The sequence below is a fragment of the Chiroxiphia lanceolata genome, chromosome 15 (genome assembly GCF_009829145.1).
Source record: "Chiroxiphia lanceolata isolate bChiLan1 chromosome 15, bChiLan1.pri, whole genome shotgun sequence".
Classification (NCBI taxonomy): Eukaryota; Metazoa; Chordata; class Aves; order Passeriformes; family Pipridae; genus Chiroxiphia; species Chiroxiphia lanceolata.
Genome location: NC_045651.1, coordinates 16,841,768 through 16,866,884, shown reverse-complemented (window position 1 = coordinate 16,866,884; position 25,117 = coordinate 16,841,768). Strand labels below are relative to the sequence as shown.

At 41.1% G+C, this 25,117-nt stretch overlaps 1 protein-coding gene and 2 long non-coding RNA genes across 5 annotated transcripts; 1 reads left to right on the top strand and 2 right to left on the bottom strand.

The window, feature by feature from the left end:
- The first annotated feature begins 58 nt into the window (after window positions 1-58).
- Window positions 59-23,955, top strand: SEC24A (SEC24 homolog A, COPII coat complex component). Of its 3 annotated transcripts, XR_004359714.1 has the most exons (24): window positions 59-157; window positions 5,039-5,563; window positions 7,000-7,158; window positions 8,724-8,801; window positions 9,117-9,283; window positions 9,845-10,017; window positions 11,002-11,104; window positions 11,886-12,012; window positions 12,355-12,464; window positions 12,865-12,977; window positions 13,627-13,745; window positions 14,382-14,437; window positions 14,760-14,966; window positions 15,248-15,368; window positions 15,942-16,100; window positions 16,609-16,782; window positions 17,138-17,248; window positions 17,645-17,820; window positions 18,753-18,890; window positions 19,562-19,666; window positions 19,779-19,871; window positions 20,393-20,496; window positions 20,898-21,271; window positions 21,416-23,955. XR_004359714.1 is itself a non-coding variant. In XM_032702600.1 (23 exons), the coding sequence occupies exons 1-23, from the start codon at window positions 109-111 to the stop codon at window positions 21,010-21,012; spliced, it is 3,282 nt and encodes a 1,093-aa protein (XP_032558491.1). In that variant the 5' UTR covers window positions 59-108; the 3' UTR covers window positions 21,013-23,955. The 3 variants fall into 3 exon arrangements, 2 of the variants coding, with proteins under 2 accessions (XP_032558491.1, XP_032558492.1); XM_032702600.1 differs by having other exon boundaries at window positions 20,898-23,955; XM_032702601.1 differs by lacking the exon at window positions 59-157 and adding an exon at window positions 284-525 and having other exon boundaries at window positions 20,898-23,955.
- On the bottom strand, window positions 5,690-12,105 carry LOC116794174. Its single transcript, XR_004359716.1, has 3 exons — window positions 11,725-12,105; window positions 8,626-10,034; window positions 5,690-6,035 (listed from the first exon to the last, which is right to left on the bottom strand). It is a non-coding gene; the product is annotated as an uncharacterized LOC116794174 (long non-coding RNA).
- Window positions 16,116-25,063, bottom strand: LOC116794173. Its single transcript, XR_004359715.1, has 3 exons — window positions 24,022-25,063; window positions 20,008-20,098; window positions 16,116-17,315 (listed from the first exon to the last, which is right to left on the bottom strand). It is a non-coding gene; the product is annotated as an uncharacterized LOC116794173 (long non-coding RNA).
- Window positions 25,064-25,117: the final 54 nt, after the last annotated feature.

Here is a 25,117-nt window from a genome sequence, read left to right as displayed (position 1 = left end):
TTGCTCCCGGAAGTGCCACGTGTCGGTAGTGCGGCTGCGCGCGCGGCGGTTCCGGTGCGTGGTGCCCCCGCCCGGGCCCGCGGGCGGTGCGGGAGCGGCGGCCGAGCCATGGCCCAGCCCGGGGCACCGACCGGCCCACAACGGCCCTACACCAACGGTGAGCGCGAGGGCAGCCCCGGGGGCGGCTCCGGACTCGTCCCGCTCCCCCAGGGACAGCGCGGGCGCGGGGCCGGTGCCCGCGGGCAGAGCGCGGGGAGGGGGTTCCGGGGCGGCCCGTTCGCTGCCCCACTCGCTGGGGGACACCCGGCCGGGCTCGGCGGGGCCCTCAGCGACTCCCGCACACCCGCGGCCCAAGGGGAGCGCGGCGGGATCGGGGAGGGACACGGGGAAGCAGCGGGAGCGGCGCCGACCCCGTGTGTGAACCGGGAGCGGGCCCGGACCGCAGTGTAGCTGAGACAAACGCAGAGCGGCTCATCGGGCACGGGAACCCTTCATTCTCATCTCTGTTCGTGCCCAGCGCCCCCGGTACGCCCGGTGTCGTGCGGGGTCCCCGCGGTGACAGCCCGGGGTTTGACCCTTGGAGCGGCGCTGTACGTGTGGCACCGCGGTTATCGCTGAGCTCAGCCTGCGCCACGGCCGGGCTCCTTTATCTTGTCATTCCCGTAAAGCCGACGTTATCTGCTCCCCTGTGCTGCGAACTGGGAAGGTGCTGGTGACTTTCTTCCCCGCGAAATACACCTTTATAAAATTGAGATACTCAAGGTGAAACCGAACAGCTTATAGCCAGTGTTTTAAGCTAGGAATAAAGACATACAAGGCCAGCCTTCTCTCTGTATCTGTTTTCGTTGTATGTGTGCAAATCTGTGCTGCTGTGTCTCCTGATTTCACACGCACACCCCACATCCTCTGCACTTGCTTCCTTAATTATACACTTGTATGTCTCAGTAGCTCTGCTGCAGCATAAGCAACTCAGTTATAATGAGATCTTTTGATTTTTCTTCCCCCCTTCCTCCTTCCCAGCACGTTTATTGCTTTTCCTCAAAGTCATCAGCAAAACGACCTTTCACAAATAACTGTGGAGTTGCCTCTGGGGTCAAGGCAGTGGGAAGTGTGGGAGAGCAGTGTGGGGAGAGAGGCTCTGTTCTGAGAGCTGATGGTCTGAGCAGAGCCTGCACAAAGGGAGCCTTAGCTAATGGAGTGACTGAGTGGGATGATTTACAGGCTGGCAGTGCTTTATGTTTGCTGATTTCCCTGGTGTCAGATTAAGCACATAATGAAAGTTCTGGAGAGGCAGTCTGAGGAAGAGGAATTTCAGGCTACTCAGCTGTCAGGTGTATGAAAAACAAAGAACTGAAATGTAGAGCTATGCAAATGCTAGGTAAAAGAGTCAGACAGTTGTTAGGGTATGTTAGAGGTAAGGTTTGGGTTGCTGGTCTTTCAGATAAATCAGATTGCTCAAGCATGGATGGCTCTTAGCACTGTTTAAAATACGTGTTGAGAAGGTGCTGTGATCCTTGACAGCTTTATAAAACAGTGTTGAGAGTGCTGTAGTGGGGCTGGTCTGTGAGGAAAGAAGACTGTCAGCAGAATGATGGATTGTTATATGGCTGTCAACCCTGCTTCTCAGCTTGTTGCTTGCTGAGCTGTTTGCAGGTAACTCCCTGCCTGTCCACCAAGGCAGTGAATTATCAGAGCAGCACCATGTGCTGACCAGGAAATTGTTTAGCAGGAGCATCGGGTTGCTTGGCAACAACCTTCCTCTCCTTCATTCCTGTTTGGCTTTTAATAGGGCCAGGATTCTGCTCTCATTTAACTGCAGGTTTCTAGCTTGCTTTCCAGTTGATAGATCTGAAGTGCAAACAAGAAGGAGGAACAATTCTTTTAGAACTGCTTTGCTCTTCTTATGTGGTATCTTAACATGGCACTTAATGAGGTGCTTTAGAAGGGTTTGGAAACCAGTGGGTTGGAGTCACTGGTGGTGACTGATCCCATGGCATCTCTTGGGATGTAACTTCTCAGAGTGTTTATCCTTGCATCTCCCTGGAGGTTGGAAAACTTGTGGCTGGTGAAAGTGATGTGCTAAAGAACTGGCTTGGAGTAGGGGGCAGTGAAATTGTGTGTGGCAGAAAATATGACTTGGATCCTGGCTTTCTTCATTGGTACTTTGACCATTTTATAAAAACCACTAGGCAACATGTGTATATGTTCTGGTGCCATTCCTGAGCTCTTAGAAACGTTAAATGACCTTCTGTTGCTCTAGAGGTGTCTTGTGCTGTTAAGTAGGTGGCCTTTCTTCTGTTACTAACTCATCTCTCTGGTCTCTTGAGTGTCTAGTGCAGGTGAAGTAGCTCTTCAGCCTACACAGAATTCCTTGTTTGTTCTTGGCTTCACAAAAACCAGCAACAGTTGAGGAAAGCTGGGGGGCCCAGATGCTCTTTGATGGGCCTCAGTAAAGAGGTCAGGTCAAGACGGGAGCCTGGCAGCAACAAACCAGCGAGTCCTGAGCAGTTTTGTGTGCTGTGAAACCCTTTGTAAAGCAGTTTTGCCCCTCAGTGCTCTTTCTTTAGCTTTGTTGGCAGCTTTACGCAGGCTCGTCTTGGAAACACGAACTACACGAGGGTATCGAGACATTTTGTCATCCTTCTGATTTTAAAAATTGAAATTTGAAACATTGTGCTGTAGTGAATTATATTTTTTTAGTAGTAGTAGTGGTAAGGTGCCATACAAAATATCAAGTTGGTCAGCTTTGGGTATCACCTCACTTCTGTTTTATCCTCAAGCAGGAAAACAACACATAAGAGAGCAATCCAAGTACTCTTGATTCCTGTCTGGGCTACAGAGTTGTGCCTGAAGGTGAATAATCAAGTTAGGAAATTAATTACTATTTGTTCTGTATTTTTCATACAGCTTATGGTAATGTTGTTGCATCAGTGTGTGTGTGGATGCAGACAGAAGGTTTGGCATCACATAAGAATTCTCCATCATTTTTAAAGTTAGCAAGTTTCATTGACAATGGGGTTTGTAAATTGATTGTTGCAAACCCATCTGATACACTGCAGGGTAATTTTTGGAGGTGAGTCATAACAGCATTTTCATCTTTGTGAGCCACCACTGATTGTAGAGAATTACTGATTGCAAAGATTCATGAGCAGCATTGTAAGGACAGTAGGTTATAACTGGATTTCCTAACTGAATCATAAATTGCATGTTGAAATTAATGGGTGGGGAATGGACGGTGTGTACTTTTGATGCACAATTAACAGAGGAGTGAGGATGAGATCACTGGCACTGTAGTAGTTAGTGTGGATCTGTGCCATATTCCCTGAATTAACACCTGTCTGTGACCGAGAGCCTAAGGCTTCCTAGGGACTGAGGAGCTGAATGACCAGTGCAGTGTTTGTCCTAACTGAGAATTTCAATGTATTCTGCATTTAGCTTAATTTATTGTTAGAATAACAGTTCAAAGTTGTTTTAACATGAAAAAGTGAACGTGCTCACCTTTCAGAACTTAACTAGAATGTTTCAGTAGGAAACCAGCTGTCTTTGGTTTAATGTTAAATGAAATTCTGTGACTTCATTCTGGTGGCAGCTGTTTCCAGTACTTCTATGATAGATATCTGTATATCTGTATATCTGTATATCTGTATATCTGTATATCTGTATATCTGTATATCTGTATATCTGTATATCTGTATATCTGTATATCTGTATATCTGTATATCTGTATATCTATATATCTATATTCACCATCCAAGCTAATATCTCTGACGTGTTTTTTTAAAAAATTTAAGTGTTGAATCCTGCAGGCATTTCTGGTCTGGAGAATTAAGTGCTTTTGTTTCAAAAAAAATTGTTCAAATATTAACTAAATCTGGAAATCTGGAAAACAGTACAAAGTTGCAAAGAAAAGAATCTTAACTCTGAGCCATAAAGAGGTTCTTTTCTGCTCTCACATGTATAACTGTGTGTGTGGAATGTCTCCAGTATTCAAGCTGTGTGTTTAGAGGACGAGCAGAGCCACAATGTGACTGGCTAAACAGAAAGATACAACATTGGGAAGAGTTTTGATAATTTTGAAGGAGTCATGGCTGGCTGGGCATGCAGTATCTAGTGCATTGTGCTCAGAAGGATTTCACTTGAGAATTTATAGCCTCTCTTCAGGATGTCTGTTCTGTGGCAATGGTATGGACAACCTGTAGTAGTACCTTTCTTGATGGAGCTCTTATTGCAGTGGAAATCTCGTGGGATTTTGTATCTCCGTGTTCCCTGGTAAAGCAGGAATCAGATGATGCCCTTGCTGGTGTTGGTTACTATTTGGAGAGTTATTAACCCTTTTTTCAATTTTTTTTCTTCAAATGAGTAAAACTCAGCTGAGCTATACCAACCCCCAAATGCATAAAGAGCATCATTGACCTATCAAGTTTTATTTTCCTGACTGGTGAATTATTTTATGATAAACTTACCCTTCATTCCATGTTGGTGACAGTAGGCCGCTCACATGCATATGAATAGTTCTCTTACTAAAATTAACTGCAGAAACTTTCATAGATTAACTCTGTCACTTGAGAAGCAGCGTGGTGACCTGTGCTGGAGCTGGCTGGTGGTGTCTTTGTGGTAAGCTGAAGTTTAAGTAGATGTCGGTCGTCATGTGAAATGGAGTTATTACGCAATGGATCTTCCGCTTTCGGTCTGCTCATGTGCTGCTGCCAGCTGTGTGAGAGTGCTCCTCTGTGGTCAGCTTGCTTTTGGGTGTTTCTGAAGATTGAAATGGTATCCTGGGTGAATTTCAGTCCAGGAGCGTGGATGGTACTGGAATGCCTGGTGGTTGCAAGGCTACTGTAGAACAAAACAAAGATCTAAGTGTTGATAGCAAAAATATTGCCAAGTTCATGTCCCCTGTAGCAATACTTCTGTCACACCTGACTGTTTAAAGGAAAAATGGCCTGGAGACTTATAAAATCCCAAGGAAAACATCTCTTATTTTCAGAAGTGATGCACCACACTGACTTCCTAAAGAGTGTAGTTTTCTTTCTTGCAGGCCCTGTTCAGAACCAGCTGATGCACTCACCCGATGGCCAGGGATACAACCCTGCGGTTCCAGGACCGTACCCCCATCAGGCGCCGGCGAAGGCTCCTCCACATCAGTCTCCTGGACAGTATAACTATAGTGGCTCTCAGAATGTTTCTCAGTTAAACAGTTATCAAGGACCTGGCCAGACTCTGAACAGACCCCCAGTGCCAGCTTTCTCCGGGTCACCAGTACCACAGACAGGTCCTGCTCCGCAAGTGGTGCCGCCGCCCGCGTTACAGAACTCAGCTGCTCTGTCTTCTGCTGGAAGCTTTCCCCCTGGAGCCAGCCCACCGGTGCTTTCAAACTGGCAGTACAGCCAGCCTCCTGTGAGTCAGCCACTTGGGGCTCAAACAAGCCATTTGGCTCATGGGACAGGGACAGGGTCAGCTCAGCCACCGTCATCGTTGTCAGGAAGTACAAATCCCCCAGGGAGTTACCAATATGCTGCTTCTCCGGGAGGTCCCCAGCTTCAGAACAGCTACATGAAGCCAGGTAACCATCCCCTCTGGATGTCTTAGCAATGTCCATTTCTCAGTGTCCTTTTAAAATAAAGAGCATAGAATTGACTCTGCAGTGGCACTTAGCTTGTGGAACAAGAGTCAAAGCAGATACGGCCACTGGAAATACCAGGGTGCTTTCTTTGGGATAGAAATGGAAGTTCTGTGCACAGGTTGGGTGTTTCAGTTGGCTGAAGCAGGTAACTCCTGAATGGTGTCTCATTGTTTTGGGACACTGCATTTCTGTGACCTTCACCATTCCTTGGGGTGGCTCTTAGAGCATTAACATGTTTCAGTCCAGGACTTCACAGTTAAAAACTATAGTTCTGTTTAGTGAGCATGGTCTCCTTTTAGCATGGTCTCCTTTCAGCATGGCTAGCTTTTCTATAATCACTTGATTCAGGTTGTTTTCTGAGCAACCTAAGTCAGGTTGATGCAAAAAATTGGAGCACAGCCTGGAAAGAAAACTGAAAAGCGTTCTGTGCTGTCAAAATGAAAAGTTCAATGAAAAGCTTCCTCCCTCCAAACTTGCAATTTTCACATTTGATGATAATTGTCAGTCTTTAGAAAGTACTCTAAAAGTATGAGACTTGTTCCTGCTGCTTGACTGCTGGTATATGCAGTGGTAAAAGCTTTTCTAACACTAAATAGCTCTATTATGCAACTTGTGATTATTGTGGAAACACGGTTAATACTCAAGTTTCTCTTTGCCAAACTGCTGTCTGTTGTTACAGAGGTTTTTCTGACTGAGCATGCAAACAGGAATTAAGTACAGAAATATTTTCCATGTAAAAGCAAATAATTTTTCTTGTGAAGTGCTTTTAGCCTCATTAGAGACTTTTCTTGATGCTAGTTTTTTTGTTATATGCCTGACTAATTTTGTTATGCTGTTCAAAATGTCCTAAGTTCACAAAATTTATGAAACTGTTTCTGGCACTGAATTGGAATAACCAGTTAGTACTCTGGAGTTAGTGAGGAAAATGCTGGGAGATTTTGGAAAGTGGCATATGAAATGAGAGCAAGTGTTTGGAATAAGCTAATTTTTATATCCATTCAGTGGTGAATCCTCCTGAGCGATTTCCCTGGTATTTTTTTGTAGAACAATGATCACTTTTAATTCAGCTCACTTGGTGATCACTCCAGACTCAGTTATGAAGTTTGAATGCTTTCTGTACCTCTTGAAATTCTTGCCAACAATAGCAACAAAAAGCTGACAGATCAACAGCTACAGGAACCCAGCCTGAGAAAAGCATGACAGAAACAACCTGAAGTTTGGAGACCCTCTACACACATTAGGGTTTATGTATCTCATGCTGTTCATGCTCTGAATAAGAGGAATATTTAGAGTTCAGCCCGTGTGTTTTCCTAACAAAACTTAGGTGACTTTTTTCAGCTGGGTTAAACTCTTCCTAAAGGTTAATTTCTTTACAGGATCTGCACCTCCACCAGTGACCCAGCCTTTAACTCCACTCCACCCTCCAAGGCCACCTTTAGGGCCCCCACCAGTTGGAGGTCCACCAAGGCCACCAACAGCAGTAGCAGGACCCCCTAATGCACAGTCTCTGCTAAATTCAGCTGCAAATAGAGAAGGTAAGAAATCATCTGCTCTTTATGTTGAATTCCAACATGGCAGTTTGCTGTAATAGGCAACCTTTGAAGTCAAGCACATTGTTCTATTAGAGACTCGAATTGTAAAATTGGTCCTAATACAGCTAATAATTTAATGTGAAAGGAGCAGGTAAGGACCTGGAAGGAAGTAAAATACTTCTTGTAGACAGATATTAATAAAATTTTAAGAACTAAGTAATTTTCAAGTGCTGTTTAACATGGCCATGTCTCCCACGGTTGGTATTGCGTTTTTTCTTTGTCGTGTTCTAAAATGATAATGAAATTCTGATTTCCCTGCACCCCTGACTGCTGTAGGGACAAAGTCTATGCATAATTTCCCATATTGTTTTTTCTGCAGGGAGAGCTAAAATGTGGACCCTGCAATCTCTTGGTAGCTGTATCTTATTCTTCCCCTCTGTGTAAAACCACTGAAACACACATCTTGGATTTGTTCATTTTCTGAAGGAAGTTACTGCAGGCTGTTGAGTGTCAGCTGTTGAAGACAGATACCTGACTTTCTGTGTCTCCTGTGGGCCTTGCACAAACGTGCCATTGTTTAGGAACTCCTCAGGGCTCTGTATCAGACAGACTGCAGCTGGATGGTATTTAGTGCCCATTCTAGATAGGGCCACGTGGTAGTCAGCAGCTTTATTTTGACATATATAGTTTGTTCTGTCAGAGCCGTTGTTTCCTTGCATGTTCAGATTGACAGTTTCTTGTGTGTGGCGGCTGTGTGAGTACAAGAATAGTAGGTTCAGATTTAGCTTAATTTAGAATATATTAAATGCATTAGAAACAGCTTTTACTTAGAAAATATTTTCTTCATAATTAAGAAGCATTTTCATAGCCCTGGAGAAATAAAAATGTTTAGTCTAGGAAGCAGGTTGACTGCTGCATTCTTGCAAGATTCAATGTGTGATGTGAGTTCTTTTTATTGCGTCATCTTTGAAGATTTTAATGATAATAAAAATAATTTGAGAACCTACTTCTCCTTAGCGATAGATAATTGTGTTTGTATATTTAGACAGTTACCTTACCAAAAACTGTCCTTTGGGAGCACTCTCTCAATTTCAAGGTTTTCTTATCTCAGATGGAATTTCTGTCTTGACTGATATGTGACCGTATCAGAACTGTTACTGTTTGGTGACCAATACTGGACCAAGTGTGTAAGTGAAGGGAATTTGGTGTTTCTATGAATTATTAGTGGAAAAAGTTTGTCAGGGAACTCAGTACCTAAGCTGTCCCCTGATCCTTTACTGCATGGAAAGTTGTGGCAAATACCTGATCTAAAGGAATCCCAGAAGGTGATTGAACCTTGAAAAAAGACTGTCAGGTTTTGTATATGTCCTTTGTTAAGGTCACAAAGGAAGGGTGAGAAAGAGGCCAAAGTGTTTATTTAATTCAGTTTTGTCCTGGGACAAAACCAAAGTAGATCCAAATTATGCTCACCTAAATATTCATCCAGCAAGTAAAATTGTTCTGCAGTTAACTCATTAAAACATCTTCATAACTTGTGAATTTTTTTTTCTGATCCTTTTCCTTCAAAGGTGATGCTGCATCTGCTGCCAGTGATGGGTCTGTGGTGCAAAACAGCTACGATGCGATAGAAGGTGGTGGCCTCATGGGTAAGGCTTGGGGAGTAAAAACGGTTGCTGTTATCATGTAACTTTTAAGAGTCTGGGAAAGATAGAAGTTTAAGCATTTATGTACAAACATATGTACTTGGTTCAATGCCTGTGTTGAAGCTAAATATGAAATTTGAAGGATTGACAGTTAGCATGTCTTTGCCTGTAACACACAAAGCAGGTGAGAGCACTTTGCAAAATTGACAGTAGTTGTAATATTTACGGTTAGAAACTAAAGCAGCTCTCCAGCTGTACTAATGCCCTGAGTAAGATACAGTTCCTCAGCAATTAAGTCTTTGTCTGCTCTGCTTTCAGCAACTCCACATCATTCTCCTGCTGCCCCGAATCTTAAGATGAATAGAAGTGTTGGGTATTCTTACCCTGCCTTACCCCCAGGCTACCAACATCCTTCTCCTCCTGGAGCACCAGGAATGCATGGAGCTGCTTTGCAATATCCAGATGGATCAAAACCTTTCCACCAGGTAAAGACTGTCTGGTTTTTGTCTCAGTACTGCCTGTGGGGTGTGTGTGGGTAAAGAAAAGGGATGATTGGTGTGTGTTGTACATCTCTAAGGTGCTGCTTCTGTGGTTCCCTGGTTAAGCACCGTTTGTTCAAAGAGGATGGATGTAGCCTGAATTAATGCTTTTGCCAGTGCCTTTCTGAAGTGCCAGCTCTATCTGAAGTGTTCTATCCTCACATCTGTTCAGGATGTTTCTTTCAGCTGCTTTTGGCATGTTTCTCTTCCCTTGTGTTCTCATTGTCAGCTGAAGTATTTGTTTTTTTTTTTTTTTTTGCTGAACTTTGAAAGCAAACTGAACAACATTTCAAGAACTTTGTAGCAAATGTAACAAATTTTTACCTCTGCTGTGTTACATGCCGAAGTCCAAGTTTGTGTAACAAGTAATATTCTAAATATATCAATACAATGGCAGTTAATACATGAACAAAACAAACTGAAGGGGAAATATGTTTACTTTTGAAATGAACTCTGGGTTTCAGCCAGATAATTGGTGTTAATTTCTGAATTTTTATTTGACTCTAGCCTGCCCTGGGCACTAATCACTTAACTGCATCAATGGGTGGCCTGAGTCTACAGCAAGAAGGGTTAAGACCTGTGAATCTTCTTCAAGAAAGGAATATTCTTCCTACGACCCTATTGAAGGCTCCTGTCCCAAACTTGCACGAGGACATCCAGAAGCTCAACTGTAATCCTGAGTAAGATTATCTGTTTGCTATAATTCATCAAAATAATTAGAAGTATAAATTTCTGCTTATAAACATAACTTCACAAACTATTTCCTTAACTCTGTGAGGAGGAAACATCGAAGTTGGGCTTCATTGTGTTAAGATAAAGGTGGTAAGTGGGTTTCACTTTGAAGCTGGGAAAATTATTTGTGTGGAAAGTATGAGGGAAAATATGTTGCTTGCAAGGCAGCTATAGATAGGTGGAGTACAAAAACTTTATAGCTGGCAGTATAAGAAAAGATATAAAATAGGAATTAAGTCATTCAAGCAAGGTACACCAAAAAGATTGTGAATGCAGAAATATGGGTGAGCTCTGTATTGAAAGTAAGCTTTTAAAACAACAGAATAAATGAAATATCAGACAAGAGGCTGGCAGTTGGTTATTCAAGTCATCTCTCTGAGGAGACCAACCAAACTGTGTGTAGCCAGGTAGTCCTGCTTTGCAAATCTTTTTGTGACAGAGGAAATAACAGTGCCTTTGGGACGCTGTTCATGCAAACAAGCTGGACTGGATTTGCAAACCTGCCATGCACATCTGCTCTTTGCAGAAACATCCGAGTGCTGAACCCTCAGAAAATGACTGTGGGGTTGTTTTTAGTTACTAAGTTTTAAAACAACTTTTTAAACTTTGCTGGTTCTGATTTATTCCAAAGTAAATCGTCATATATAAAGATTTGGTGCAACTTTGAACATTGTTAGGCTTAACTTTGACTTGAGTGACTAAAATGACACTCAACTCAGTGTAAAGAGCATTTGTATAAAATAACATAAGAACTCAAAATATGGTTTATGTGTCAAGCTCAGAGAAACAAAATGATGTGACAGAGATGGAGAAGATCCTTTATCTGGAAATGGAAATTCACCATCACCAGCTCTAGAAAAATATACTGTACTACTGAAATCATAATTTATTTTCTGAAAGCCTCTGAAAATAACCCTTTGTCCTCCATGTAGGTTGTTCCGCTGTACCCTGACTAACATTCCTCAAACTCAGGCCTTATTGAATAAAGCCAAACTTCCTTTGGGGCTCCTGCTTCATCCTTTCAAAGACTTATCGGTATGACAAATGTTCAAAACTTTTAACTGCTGAAATATCAACTGTGCCTTTACCAGAGTCCAGAGTTGGACAGTGAATTATAAAACAAGGGCAGGTATCTTGGCCCAGAAAAATTACCATAGTAACTGACATTTCCCTGTTCCATCCAGATCACTGTAATTTTTCTAAATTATTTCTCCCTACCATTTTTAAACCTTCAAGTCTCACTTCTAATGAAAAAACCCAACTCTCAAACCTTAAAAAACCAAAAGTGTAGAGACAGCACAACCCTGGAACTCTGACAGAAGACAACACATCTAAATTCCAGTTTATCTTGTCACATATCAGTCGTAGTTATTGATTTCCTATACCAAACCTAGTACTAATTCTAAAGTCAATTAAGACTTGACAAAGTTGAAGGGGTTTGGATGTCCTCGGATAGACAGAAGACTGTGAATTTAACAGTGCCTCTTTTAAACACTGTTGGGTTTTTTTTACAATTCAATTAATTGGTTTTTCTGCCCCTGATTTTTGATCTGTAGTGGGTATAGGAATTGGTCTTAAACCATCATAAAATTCAAGACTTTAGAGGCTTGGAAAGGAAACCTACACAATCAAATATGTTAGAGCTCAGTTCCTACCTGGTACACTGAGGAAATGTAGGGATGCTGTGAGGATGCAGAAGTGCTCCTTCCTTCCACAAGAGTGCTTTGAGCAGCTAGCCAGGAAGCAGAGTGTTGTTGCTGTAGATGAGTAGCTGCAGTGTGGTGATGCTTTAAAACAGGAAGCTTCTCTCTTCCAGCAATTGCCAGTGGTCACTTCCAGTATTATCGTGAGATGCCGTTCCTGCCGGACCTACATTAACCCTTTTGTCAGCTTTCTAGACCAAAGGAGGTGGAAATGCAATTTGTGCTATAGAGTGAATGATGGTAGGTTTTAAATGTGCTTATTGCTTTAAAGGGTTACAGTTCACCTTTCCCACCTTGGCCTTTGAGACTGTTATTTGTTGGCCAGGTCAATCTGGGGTTGTTGCGAGTCCTGCTGGGGCTGTGAGTCGTGAGAATTGTTTCCCAATGACAGTGGTGTCACTAGAGAAGCACAGTAAGCCCAAGTGGTCCCCCAGAGTATCCTTTCAGGTGACAAAATAGCTGCCCTGCCTAGTGTAGTTCTCCAAGAAGTGTTGCCCAACAGCTACAAAAGATATATTTGTTTTAAAATGCAGCACAGCCAGTACCAGTGTGAAATACTAACATATAAACTTACCTGCATAGTTCCTGAAGAATTCCTGTATAATCCTGTGACGAGAGTTTATGGAGAACCTCATAAAAGACCTGAAGTCCAGAATGCTACTATTGAGTTTATGGCTCCATCTGAATACATGGTAAGGCTTTATTTATTTTTAGTTACTTTTAGTTAGTCTCTCCCTTTGCTTTGTTTTCAGAGGGAAGTCAGAAAAAACTTTGTTACAGAGGATACTTTCCAGCTCAGTAGAACAGTTTTTGCTTCAAGTAGTGTATTAGAAAACTCCTGGGGAGAACTTCAGATAGTTCACTTCTAAACATTTATGATGTCAGACTTGTTCTGTATTTAAATATGTAGGTACTTGTAGGTCTTCTGGAAGAAAACTAGAATTCTGGTATTACCAAATGAGAGGCAGATGCATTCAGAAGTTTTAGCTGTCATCTGTGTACTGTTTTAAGAGTTTAAACTTGCAGTGGGATGAACAAACCTAATGTAGTGAGCGTTATTTGAAAATTAAAGGTAATCTTTTCTTTGCTCAGCTGCGTCCACCTCAGCCACCCGTGTACCTCTTTGTGTTTGATGTCTCTCACAATGCAATTGAGACAGGATACTTGAATACAGTCTGCCAGACCTTGTTGGACAATCTTGACTTGTAAGTACTTTTTTTCTTAAAATCTCCTATTTTCATTCCTCTTAAGAAATTTGTAATAGACACCAACATGCCAGTCCTTCCTGTCTAGAAGAGATATGTCCTGGTGTTGGCCAGTGGTGTGTTAAAATGTGCCATAAAGCTGCAGTCTTTTTTCCCATCACAGCTGCACCAGTATAAAAGATAATTCTGAGGCTTGTTTTTCAGTCTGACTCTCCTATCTGCTTCACCAGTCCCCAAAAGAATATAAACATCATGTTTATGAGATCTTCTGAACTGTATTTTTTAAAAGCTGAAATTTAGATAAGCATTTGCTGAAAGAGTTCATACAGCTAATAAACTTTTCATAAAATACATGCTCTTTGAACATATATAAATGCTGCTTGGTATTTTGCAGTTTATTTCTGCCTTTTGCATTTCTGATTGCTCTCTTAAGGTTCCTGCATGTCTGCTAGGTGACTCTGCTATGAGCTACTTTTTTGTTGTTTGGGGTTTTTTTTCAATCTCCACAATGACTTAATCAAGCTTTTGCAGTGTAGCTGTGAAGCTACTTTGTAATAACCATGGAGAGATGCAGTGGATGTTTAAAAATAAAAAAAAGCCTGCAGAAATGAAATTTCATCTTGTTGAACACCATATGTCTCATTTTCAGGCTTCCTGGGAACACTAGAACAAAAATAGGCTTCATAACATTTGACAGCACAATCCATTTCTACAGCCTTCAGGAAGGTCTCTCTCAGCCTCAGATGCTTATAGTTTCAGATATTGAAGGTATGCAGAAATAAATTCTGTGATTAGTATCTACTAATGACTGCCTGTTATGACAGCCTTTAAAAATATGTATATCTTGTGAGAGTTTGTAGGTCAGATCATTAATCTCTCTGGTAATGCCTTTAGGAGTAGCACATGTGTGTGTTCCTTTATGAAGTCATCTCCCTGATGTCTCCCTGAGCAGTGCTGGGGCTGCTCATGACTTAAAACGTGCAGCCAGCCTTCCTGACTCCTGGTTTAATTTGGACAATTATCTGGATTCCTCTTGAGGTCCCAAATGCTGATGCTGGGTACATTTCTATAGATTTCCTGGTGACTGGTGCTTAGTGCTGGTCCTGCTGCCTTTCGTTTCAAGTCACCCTTCAGCACGTTGTGGGGCAGGGTGGAATGAACACTGGAATTATTTGCTCTGTGGTTTTACTTAATAGTCTTGATTATCCTTCAGCCCTGTTGATTGCTACTCTAACATAGCATTCTAGCCACAGGAATGCTTATGAGGAAAAAAAAAAAGAAATCCACATAATTATGTTTACATGGGTTTATACGCTGACACCCTGTGCTTTTTTCAATGGTTGGCAAATACAGTCAGGGAAGTGTTCTTTAAAGATAACTGAAATACTTTTTTTTCCCTTCCAGATGTATTTATACCAATGCCAGAAAACTTATTAGTAAATTTAAATGAAAATAAAGAGGTAAGAGCTAAGAACTGTCTTAAGTAACTAGTGACGTTCACATAGTTTGGGATATGTTTGGTAATTCTTGGATTACTTAATGCTCTTGAACACCTACTGTTCAAATGCCAGGTTTGAGGCAGAAAAGAGAGGTTTTATCTGTGTGATTCAGTAAACTTTGGCCAACTTTAAACAAGGCAGTACTTCAATTTTCTAGGACTTTTTCTTTACTACCTTAATATTAGAAGTGTTAATACACAATTATGTAGTTCAGCAATCAACTCTAGAAAGAAGAAAACTCTGAAGACTCCCAGACTTAATACTTGTGTTTCCTCACTTGTAGCTAATTCAAGATCTGTTGAAGACCTTGCCACAGATGTTTACCAAGTCCCTGGAAACTCAGAGTGCTCTGGGGCCTGCATTACAGGCTGCCTTTAAACTCATGTCCCCCACTGGAGGTAGAATCACTGTCTTCCAGACGCAGCTTCCCACTGTGGGAATGGGAGCACTGAAGCCACGAGAAGAGCCAAACCAAAGAGCAACTGCAAAGGTTAGGAAAGCAGAAAAGGTTGAGGGAACTGGCAGCCTTGTTCTGTGCATTTGGGTAGTTCTGGGATTGCCTGTTCCAGGTTAATTTTGTGGTTTTCTTGGTAGAAGGAACAAAAAAGCCAACCAGGCAACATAAACACAGATTAATTATCTGATTTTTTTTTTTTTTTTTTAATATTGCTGTAATCAGTGATGGAGAATCAGTTATTTGTGCCCCTGAAAACAGGCAATAAATCTATTTAAATCTCCTTTGTATTTTTTAATTCTGCCCTGTATTAACAGGACATACACCTGACACCATCGACTGATTTTTACAAGAAGTTAGCCTTGGACTGCTCAGGGCAACAGGTTGCAGTGGATTTATTTCTTCTTAGTGGGCAGTATTCTGACTTGGCTTCTCTAGGTAAGTCATATAAAGCTGTTGAGGGGTGTGTAACTCTTGTACTTTTGGCAAATGTATAGAATCTACATTAAAGTTTAGTGTATGAACCTGATTTGAACTAATCTAGTGTGTCAAGGTGCAAATTCATCCTTGCTGAGCAGTGACAGTGAATAGAATGATGTTTAGTTAGAATAGAAGTTACTTTCATATCCTCCCTTAGTGAGTCAGGATTTTTGTGATACTGGTATAAGTGGCTGAAATACTTTCCTCCTTTTTATGCCTTTTAACTGTCAGTGTAATTGTCTTTAGAGTAAGTTTTATTAGCATTTTAATTATTTTCTTCTCCATTTAACTAAACTATCAGGTGACCAAGTACCTGCAATTTCAGGTCAATGGAAAATTATTTCCCACCTGAAACTACACACATACTTAAAGATATAGTTGTGTTATATCTGTGTCTCTGTATGCAGGTCTACAACTGTGCATCAGAGCAATTTGCAGTTTAATAATTAAAGGGAATATTGCATTCAGCTGGTATATTTAAAGGCTGCAGCAACTGTCTGCACTCTCCAATGTGTGCTGGTTTTGTTTCAGGTTGTATATCCAGGTATTCTGCAGGTAGTGTCTATTACTACCAGTCTTACCATCATAAACACAACCCTGTCCAGGTGGAGAAGTTGCAAAAGGAGCTGAAACGATATCTAACTAGAAAAATTGGGTTTGAGGCTGTCATGAGGATAAGATGCACAAAAGGTTTGAATTCACTTTCTTAGATTTTTGGGGCGGAGAGGAAGTGGGTGTTTGCTGTTATTTGGGAATGTTTTCATTGGTATTTTAGCTGATTTGTAAGCTTAAATGCTTAAAAGGTAGAGATTAGAAAAGTCAAATTCAATACCAGAGATCAGGCAATTTATTAAAGACTGTATTTGCAGTGTATTTTCTGGCATCTAAGTTCCATTTTACAATGGTTAAAACTGGAAATTTTGTTGGACTGCTATTTCAGCAAGGGACCTTTTAAAACCTAGAGACTTTCTACTATTGTGCATTGATTTGCCTTGCTAATTCCTGCTTTCTCTTAGGCTGTGTGGATTCTTTGGATTACTTGTGTGTTTGGGATATTTGCCTTTTCTGCAGATACTGTATTTCACTGAGAGGGAACATTCTAACACAGATCCATCTACACTGGTGGCACATGTGTAAACAGTGTCTGTATTTCACAGCTATGAAACCCAAACTGATTCAATCCTTGCTTATCTTGCAGGGCTTTCCATCCATACTTTCCATGGGAACTTCTTCGTAAGATCCACGGACTTGTTGTCGTTACCCAACGTGAACCCGGATGCGGGATACGCCGTGCAAATGTCCGTGGAGGAGAGTCTGACTGATATGCAAGTTGTTTCTTTCCAGTCAGCTCTCCTGTACACATCCAGCAAGGGTAAGATGTACAGGTGGTGTCACCTGCAGTGTTCACATGAGTCTTTGTGTCCATTTATCAGCTGCAGTTCAGCTGCAGTAACTTAGTCAAACTGCTTTATTTAATATCAGGATCACAATATTGGGTATGTCGTTGAAATTGTTGCTTCTTTCAGACCAAGAAGTTTCTTGGGAAACATAGTTTTGGTCTGAAAATAAGTAGGCTTAACCCAGAAACTGAGAACTAATCATTTTTAAGGGCTACTGGAAATGGCCTGATTCACCATCTGTATGATAAATTAGGTTGAGCAAACAGTGGCATTTTAGTATTTCATAAAACAAGTATGTTGGAAGACAACACTTTTCTTTTCCTGCAGGTGAAAGGCGAATTCGTGTGCACACCATGTGCTTACCTGTGGTGACAACACTGAGTGATGTGTACCTGGGGGCAGATGTGCAGGCCATCACTGGGCTCTTGGCCAACATGGGTAAGTGTGCTCAGAGCCTGTGTGGATATGCGTGGATCCCATCCTTAAAGCTCTGAGCAATAATCCCCTAGGAGAAGAAAAAAAAAAGAAAAATCTTTTAGAAGAAAATATTCCCACTTTCTAAGAGTACTTTCTAAGTAGAAAGCCCAAGAGTATTGTTTTTAATGCTTAGCTTAAGTATCAGTAGAGCTGTGTGTAGTCACCTGGACTTAGGCTTAGTCTGGTGCATCATCACAGGCCCCTGGCTTTTTTCCTGAATCACTTCCTCTGGAGTGCAGTAAAAGCTTATTGGGATGCATCAAAGTATAGGATAAAATGAGAAGAGTTAACGTACGTGACTGTATTCCTGCCAAGGGAGGAAAAGGCTCTTACTTGAGCTCTGTGCTGTGTCTTTAGCTGTGGACAGATCAGTGTCTGCCACGCTGAGCGATGCTCGGGACGCCCTGGTGAACGCAGTGATCGATTCCTTGTCTGCCTACCGCTCATCGGTGCTGAGCATCCAACAGCCCGGGCTCACCGCCCCCCACTCCCTGCGCCTCTTCCCGCTGTACATCCTGGCACTCCTGAAACAGGTAAGAGGGTGATTGTTTGGCAGGTCAGCTCCAAGTGGAAGGAGAGTTCTTTAGTGGAGAATGATTCAGTTCGGAAGTGTATGTAAAACCAAAAGTGTAAATGTTTTAAGGAAGGGAACAGCAAAATATTAAAGATAATGAATAATGTAGAGAATGTGGCAGGGTAGTGGTAGAGTGTTTTTTCAGGAATCATTTTTTGTGCCTTTCTGGAAATGTGGATCCACACAGTAGTTCAGTGTGGATCAGAAGAGAGCCAGTTGGCTGGCTGTTCTTGCAACAGGTTTAAAGTATTTAACAATATTTTCTTAATGTATTTTTTAATTGAATTTCTGTGAACTCATACTAGAAGTAATTTTAAATGTTGGACAAATTGGCTTTCTCTTTTAGAGAGAATTTTTGATTCATACTTCTTGATTAGGAATTAACCAGCATGTTCACACTGAGCTTGTTCATTTAAAAGACTTTATAAGTATTTGACCCAATCAAGTGGGAGGAGTGAGCCCTTGTTTAATTTATAGCTGTTGTTCTGTCCCAACAAACCAGGACTATCTCTTTCTTGTAAATCCAGACCTAAGATTCTGAACTCTGGAGCCAATTGTAACCTGCTCCAATGTTAATTAAGTTCCATCAAGTAGCATTTTTAAGGTGTATGTTAGAGAGACACATTGCAGGATGATTTCATCTCAGCTGTAGTGGATTGATGGTGCTGGGTCATGGTTAATTCTAGAATCCAGAAATGAGAATCAAGAGACTTGTATGATTTGTATGTGAAACACTGAAGAGAATATAAAATAGCAGCAGTAAAACACCATAAGAAAATACTTGCTGCACATCTCTACAACTTAAGTGGGAAATAAGCAATAGATGGTGTGTGAAATTCAGCTTCTCTGGCTTTGCTTTAATGGTTAAACTAAATGCCTGACTGTTTGCAGAAAGCATTTCAAACTGGGACGAACACACGTCTGGATGAACGGATCTTCACCATGTGTCAAGTGAAAAACCAGCCCCTTGTTTACCTCATGCTCATGACACATCCCAGTCTGTACAGAGTCGATACTCTCACAGATGAGGTGAGTCTTTGCATTGCTACATGATCTGTCTGTTTGATGGCAAAGACTTGTATGATGTGAAATTAAATTTGTGTTAAAAAGCTCCCAAGTTTCCCACATTAAAGCTGCTTAGCTAAAATGTAATGTTTCATATTCTCCCACTTGTTGCATTTATGCATTTGTTGTTTGGGGCTGGATTGATGAATTCTGGAGAGAAGCTGTGCTCTGGCTATAGATGGATGAGGAAGATTTTTCCCTAACTTTTTAACTTTTTGCCTTATGTCATTATCTTGCACTATAAATCACATGCACATAAAGACATCATAACATGCTTTAACCTTTTGTCCCTCTGCAGCTTCCTTTATTTTAAAATGTCAAGCATTTCTGTGAACAGTGAATGTTTATGTAAAACCCTGAATAATTTTAGAAATCATATCTTTCATAGATAACAAATCTGACATTCCAGTTCTAGAACTAATTAACCAAGATGAAGTTGATTAAATACCCCTCTCTAAATAAAACATTGGGATGTATTAGTAAATTATGCACTTGAAGTATGACTTAAGTTAAACTGACAAAAAAGGACCAGCTTCAGTATTCAGTGTAATACATCCTACTGTTATTTAACCTTCTGTTCTGTTTTGTTGCATCAAGATGTGAACTGCTGGTTTTCTTCTTGCTTCTTCTTTTAGGGGGCTCTTAACATAAATGACAGAACTATACCTCAGCCACCCCTTCTCCAGCTGTCAGTGGAGAAGCTGAGCAGGGATGGTGCTTACCTTATGGATGCTGGCTCTGTAAGTTGGGTGCCGGTGGAGATTTTAAGAAGTATCCAAATTTACTTTATGAGAACACTGCTGGGGTGTGTTTTGTGCTGGACTAATGTTGTTATTGATGGGTATCTTTCAGGTGATGTTTCTGTGGGTCGGGAAGAACTGTGGGCAGGGTTTTATCAGCCAAGTCCTTGGAGTTCCAAATTATGGCTCAATACCACAGAATATGGTACGTGCTTGCTTTGCTGAACACCAGCCTTACAGTGCTGCCACAATGTTGTCATGAGAACTAAAATACCACTACTCAAATATTAGCCCTGTAGTTGTATAAATCCAGATTCAAGGAAAGAAAGAATCGCTGTTACCCCTTGGGGTTTCTCCAGGCTGAAACTTTATAGAATATATTCCCATGAAAACGCTGTAAGAAGAGGCTGACAGTGATTGAGTTTCTCAGACCTGTGGGAGCAGACCAAGAACACTTGCAAATAGTGAGCACAGTGGGTTAGTGGGGTATCCTTTAGTGTCTGCAGTAAAACAGGCATCAATCACAGCTCACTCATCATCATTCTGATAGCTAATTGCTGATAGCAGTTTAGTGCCCTTCACTGTCTGAAGCCCTTTCAAAGAAGACAGAACTGAAACTATACATCACAAAACCTATCTGTCTGGGTTTTCTTTATGCCCAATAAGTTCATTCTACTTTTTCTGAAAAATATCCTGTTTGTTTTAATGAAACCCTTTGCCTTTTAGACACATCTCCCAGAACTTGAAACTGCAGAATCCATCAGAACACGAGCTTTCGTTTCCTGGCTGAGAGAACAGAGACCTTTCTTTCCTATACTATATATAATAAAGTAAGTGGGTTTTAAGTCATTGTGCTTCTTCAGGAACCTGTTAACAATACATAATTGGATATCATATACTGAACTTCCTTAATGGAAGTTTTAATGATGGTGTGTGCTGTGCTTGACAGATTTGACAACAGATATGACTTGTTGTGAGTTGTGTTAAATTAGAATTTCCACAGACTATAAAAGACTAAATGTCACAGAACAATCTTTAGGTAATGTCATATAAATGAAGTAAATGCTGGTAAGTGCCCTTACTAGGATTAATCACTATTAAAGGCTCTTTGAGATGCACTTTTCATATGTCCTTAAGCTCTTGAAATGTTTTGCCTGTAACTTTATCAATGTATTGCACTGTAGCTCTTGGTAAATGTTTATTTCACTCAAACACTATTTTCATTTTTAAGGGATGAGAGTCCATTGAAATCAAGTTTTCTGCAAAATATGATTGAAGACAGAACAGAATCAGCCTTATCATACTATGAATTCCTCCTTCATATACAGCAGCAAGTGAATAAATGAAACACTAGCCTTTGGCTCACTTCTTTAAGGAAAGATTTTGCAGTAAAGAATGATTGTGCTTGTAATATCTTCATTAATTCTGTGGCCTGAGGCAGTTGATGAGAAGTTCTCACTGTGATTTCAACGAACTAAAGCAAATAAAGGACCACATCTGAGAATCAAATGTGCAACTACATAATATTGTACCTTAAAAAAAAAAAAAATCAAACTGTTGGAACCGGTTGAGCACCTTTAATTTGCTGCAAATCGTGTTTTTACTGTAAGTAGTTGCAGCATGAAGTACATTTACAAAGGCAATACTGAAAAGGTGAAATACATTTTGTAAAATAAAGAGTTCTTTGTTGTTCAAAATGTATATTTCTGTAACTTTTTGCCTTTTTTTTTTTTTTTTTTTTGCTGCTAGATATAAAACCTCACAATACTGATCATGATTTGCAGGGAAGTTCTTTCTAAGTGCATCCAGTGATTACAGACAGAGCATCTCAATGTTCAACTTAATGCTTAAAGTAGCAATGAAACAAGTGTTCATTGTGAAATGAACAAATACTTATGGAGTGTAGAATCCAGTGCTTGGATTTGGATTATGGCTAATAGGACTAAAGGTAAGCTTAACCTGGACGAGGTGGCTGAATTCATAAAGCTTTTAATAAGTCAGTATTCTAATTTAAAAACTGGGGAGGAGTGGGCCCTACATGAGGTGGCTGAGTCAGCAGCAAGAGTAGACTTGGTAGATGGCAAGCTTTGCTTTTCTTCAGTAGAAGGAATAATTTTAATTTCAGTTTGTGGGAGGGGAAGGGCAAGGAAGGTTATCTCAGATTTATTGTTTTGGTTTACATTCAGTAGACTTTTGGCTCTTGTTTATGTGAACTGAATGTTGGGCCCCTCAGATCTGGTGTTTGTGTGGCAGCGCTTGGGGCTGAATGTTTAGAGACAACACTGAACATCCTGATGTTAAAATAGGAAATTATTTTTCCAAGGACAAAATTACTATATTGCATTTGAAGATTCGTGTATCATTGCAGACATGCCTGAAGTTGTCAAAGAAGGGGTTTTTTACTGTAGCTGTGTGATGAGCCCAGGTACAAAGCCAATGTGCACCAAATAAAAGCTTTAAATATACTCTCAGATCCTGCCAGAGCTGCAGATTGAAGGTGACATCAGACTTGAATCAAAAATTTATATACAAAAAGTATTTAAATAACTTTATAGAAGTGTATTGATAGTTGTTCTGTTTTGAAGATTAGGCTATCCTTGATAGCTACCAACATAGAGTATTTAACTTGCTGTATCCCTATGCCCATGGAAGTGTTGCATATGGAGAAATCTTGGTTTGCTTTTTTTGTTTAAGAGTGTAAACTTAAAGGTCTTGCAAAACCTGCTTCCTGGGGCAAGTAACTTGAAGAGGTAAAACACTTGTAAGTGGTCAAACGTACTGTGCTCAGTTCACTTACCTTTGGTGACACAAATGTCAGTGGGGTCAACATTTGGGTCAGCATTTGCTCCCATTTCAGGCTGTAGCTGCACGTGATTGTCAGGAGTTGCCTTACTTCAGGGGAGGAGTTCCTTGGGGGAAATTGTTCTTGTGGCTCGAGCACAAGAAGCTAAAGTTCAGAACAATGACTAAAATAGCATGGAAAGCCTATTATAGAACCAATTTAAGCTTCCCTGTCTGCTGCCTCCGTAGCAAACAGGAATATATTTACTTGAACAGCTTTTCAGAGAATTGCACAGTTTCTAGTCATACTGAAGAGGTTTTTTAAGTTTTGACAGTCTGATTTTTTTTTCCCGTGGGGGAAAGGGGTCTCTTCATTTAAATCATAAATGGAACCTCTGCACTTGCATAGGTTCTGACTGAAATGTTGTGTTTTGGGTATATCATCACCCCGATGTTGAAAACCATCCTTACATCTAACAGCCCACCTGAAGTCTGTTTGTTACTATGACTGTATTTTGCTACTATATCCCTTATTTTTTTTTAAGAAACATAAATGTTGGAGGTGGCCTCATTGCTTTATGTACACCAGACTAATGGCTGAAGATGTCTTGTCTTTGTGGCAATTAACAGCTTTGAATTGGAGTCCCTAAGTTTGACAGAGCAAAACATGATAAATGAGTCCGATGAACCCTCTTGGAGTTCTCTTCTCTTTGGAAGAAATTCTGTATTAGTTTATTCCCTAGCAGTGGGGAAGGCCTGCTGGTTCACTTGTACTGCTGTAAGGGCAACACAGGGCAGATGGACACACACACTACCTAGGATTTCTCATTTTTACATAACATTGAAAAATGAGGACACTGAAGATGAACTGCAAAAGTAGGCAAGAGTGGCTCTGGTACTTAGATCTCAGCATGACAAACTCTCCCACTGCAAATGTGTGGTAGAGGTGTGTCTGTTTTTCTAGTTGAACACTTTTTTTTAAGCTGTTTCTGTATTTGACACATTAGTGTTCAGCGAACAACATTGTTACCATCCATTTTACTTTGCTTTCATTATCGTTTTTAATTTAATATATTTGAGTCTAAGTCCACATAGACTGTGTTGCAATAACTAGAATGATTCACTTTTATTTAGAATTAATTTCTTAACAGATTTTAATCAAAGATGCAGAATGGCTGTTAAGTTAAGGGACCATTAAATGTGATTTTAAGGTTCTGTTTACTATTATGGATGTAATCCTTATAGTAAATTTAATTTTGTAAAGTAGTGTATAATATTGTAATATTAAACCTTTGTTTTCTGAACTCAAACATTTGATCTTCAGTATGAAGTTATAAATCTTCCCCCTTCTGAATTTGAGACAGGATTTACTTGTCCTCCTTTTTACAGTTTGTAATTTTCACTGTTTTATTCCTGTAAAAAGTCATTTGTAACACATGCAAATGCTTATTTTGTCTGTGCTAATTTATCAGATTTGGCTACTCAATAAAATTAATTGAAAGAACTCATGCAAGTCCATCACTCCTTTCTTATAAATAAAAATAGTAATGTATTTGATTAAGTGAGATAAATACCATGTATCAATCAAGAAGTTGGTCTCACGAGCCAGCTGACAGTGATGGTTGGAATTTAGCCTTCAGCAGCATTCCAAGATGGTGATCAGTTTTCTTGTAGGTGATCCTGTATCTTCATTTAACATCCCATTCTTTCAGCACCTTTTTGTAAAAGTCATTTCCATTTTACGCTTGCCAATTCTTTTATGGGCTGTTGTCACCGCTGCTTCTGGTTCATCGTGGATGACTTAATGCATGAGCTTGGTAGTCGGATCTCTGTATTTAACTGTTTTTGAATACAGAATTCTGTCATTCAGTTTTGTTGAAATATTAATTGGACTTGTCAGCGCTGGGGTTTTTTTTCCCCAATACACATCCCACTGTCCTGCTGCTGCTGAGCTCCACTGCTCTGGCTGTGGCTCTGGGCTTTGGAACCCTCAGTGAGGGATCTCGTGTTCCTAACTGAAGTGTCTGGGGTGCTAAGGAGCAAAGTCATTCGGTGTCGAGGATGTGGAGGGCAATTATGTGAAGTACTGATGGAAATGATCCCTCTCCTCGCTCCTTTGGTTTGGCTCTCGGGTGCTGTCGCCCAGTGGTTGTCTGTGGCAGTGTTCAGGCAGAGGAAGAATTACTGTGGTTCAGTTTTATCACCTGTCACACAAGGAGAGGTGTGATGGACTTTTAGTGTGCATAAACATGAGTATTATGCGTCTTCCTAGAAAGAACTGAATGCACTCCGAGTTCTGTAATGTCACGGCAATTCTGGAATGCTGGAGCGGTCCTTGTGTGTTGGTTTTTGCTCCGTGTGCACAGTCAGTCCGCAGCGGTGCGGCGGCAGATTGGGGGGCTGCCCTGTGTGTGCCGCACACTCGTGTGCGCTGCACAGCCCCTGCCCCGCCTGAAGGTGCCCCGTCATCCCCGTCCCCTCAGCGCCGCCATCGCCCCTTCCCGCCCTCACATAGCTGTGACGTCACCTCCGAGGCCGCGCCCGCCCTCTTTAGTGCTGGCGCCGCGCCGTTAGAGAGCGCAGGGAGTAGGACTCCCCCAGCGCGTCCCACCTTTCTCTTGCCCTTACCCAAGATGGCGGCGCCCGCTTCAGCGGGCGGGCAGGGCGGTG

Bases quoted from the DNA above. Each gene is read 5' to 3' on its own strand.
- SEC24A (XM_032702600.1), top strand. From the start codon at position 109: ATGGCCCAGCCCGGGGCACCGACCGGCCCACAACGGCCCTACACCAAC. The intron at 14,438-14,759 runs GTAAGAGCTAAG...CCTCACTTGTAG, and splicing joins ATTTAAATGAAAATAAAGAG to CTAATTCAAGATCTGTTGAA. The intron at 14,967-15,247 runs GTTAGGAAAGCA...CTGTATTAACAG, and splicing joins ACCAAAGAGCAACTGCAAAG to GACATACACCTGACACCATC.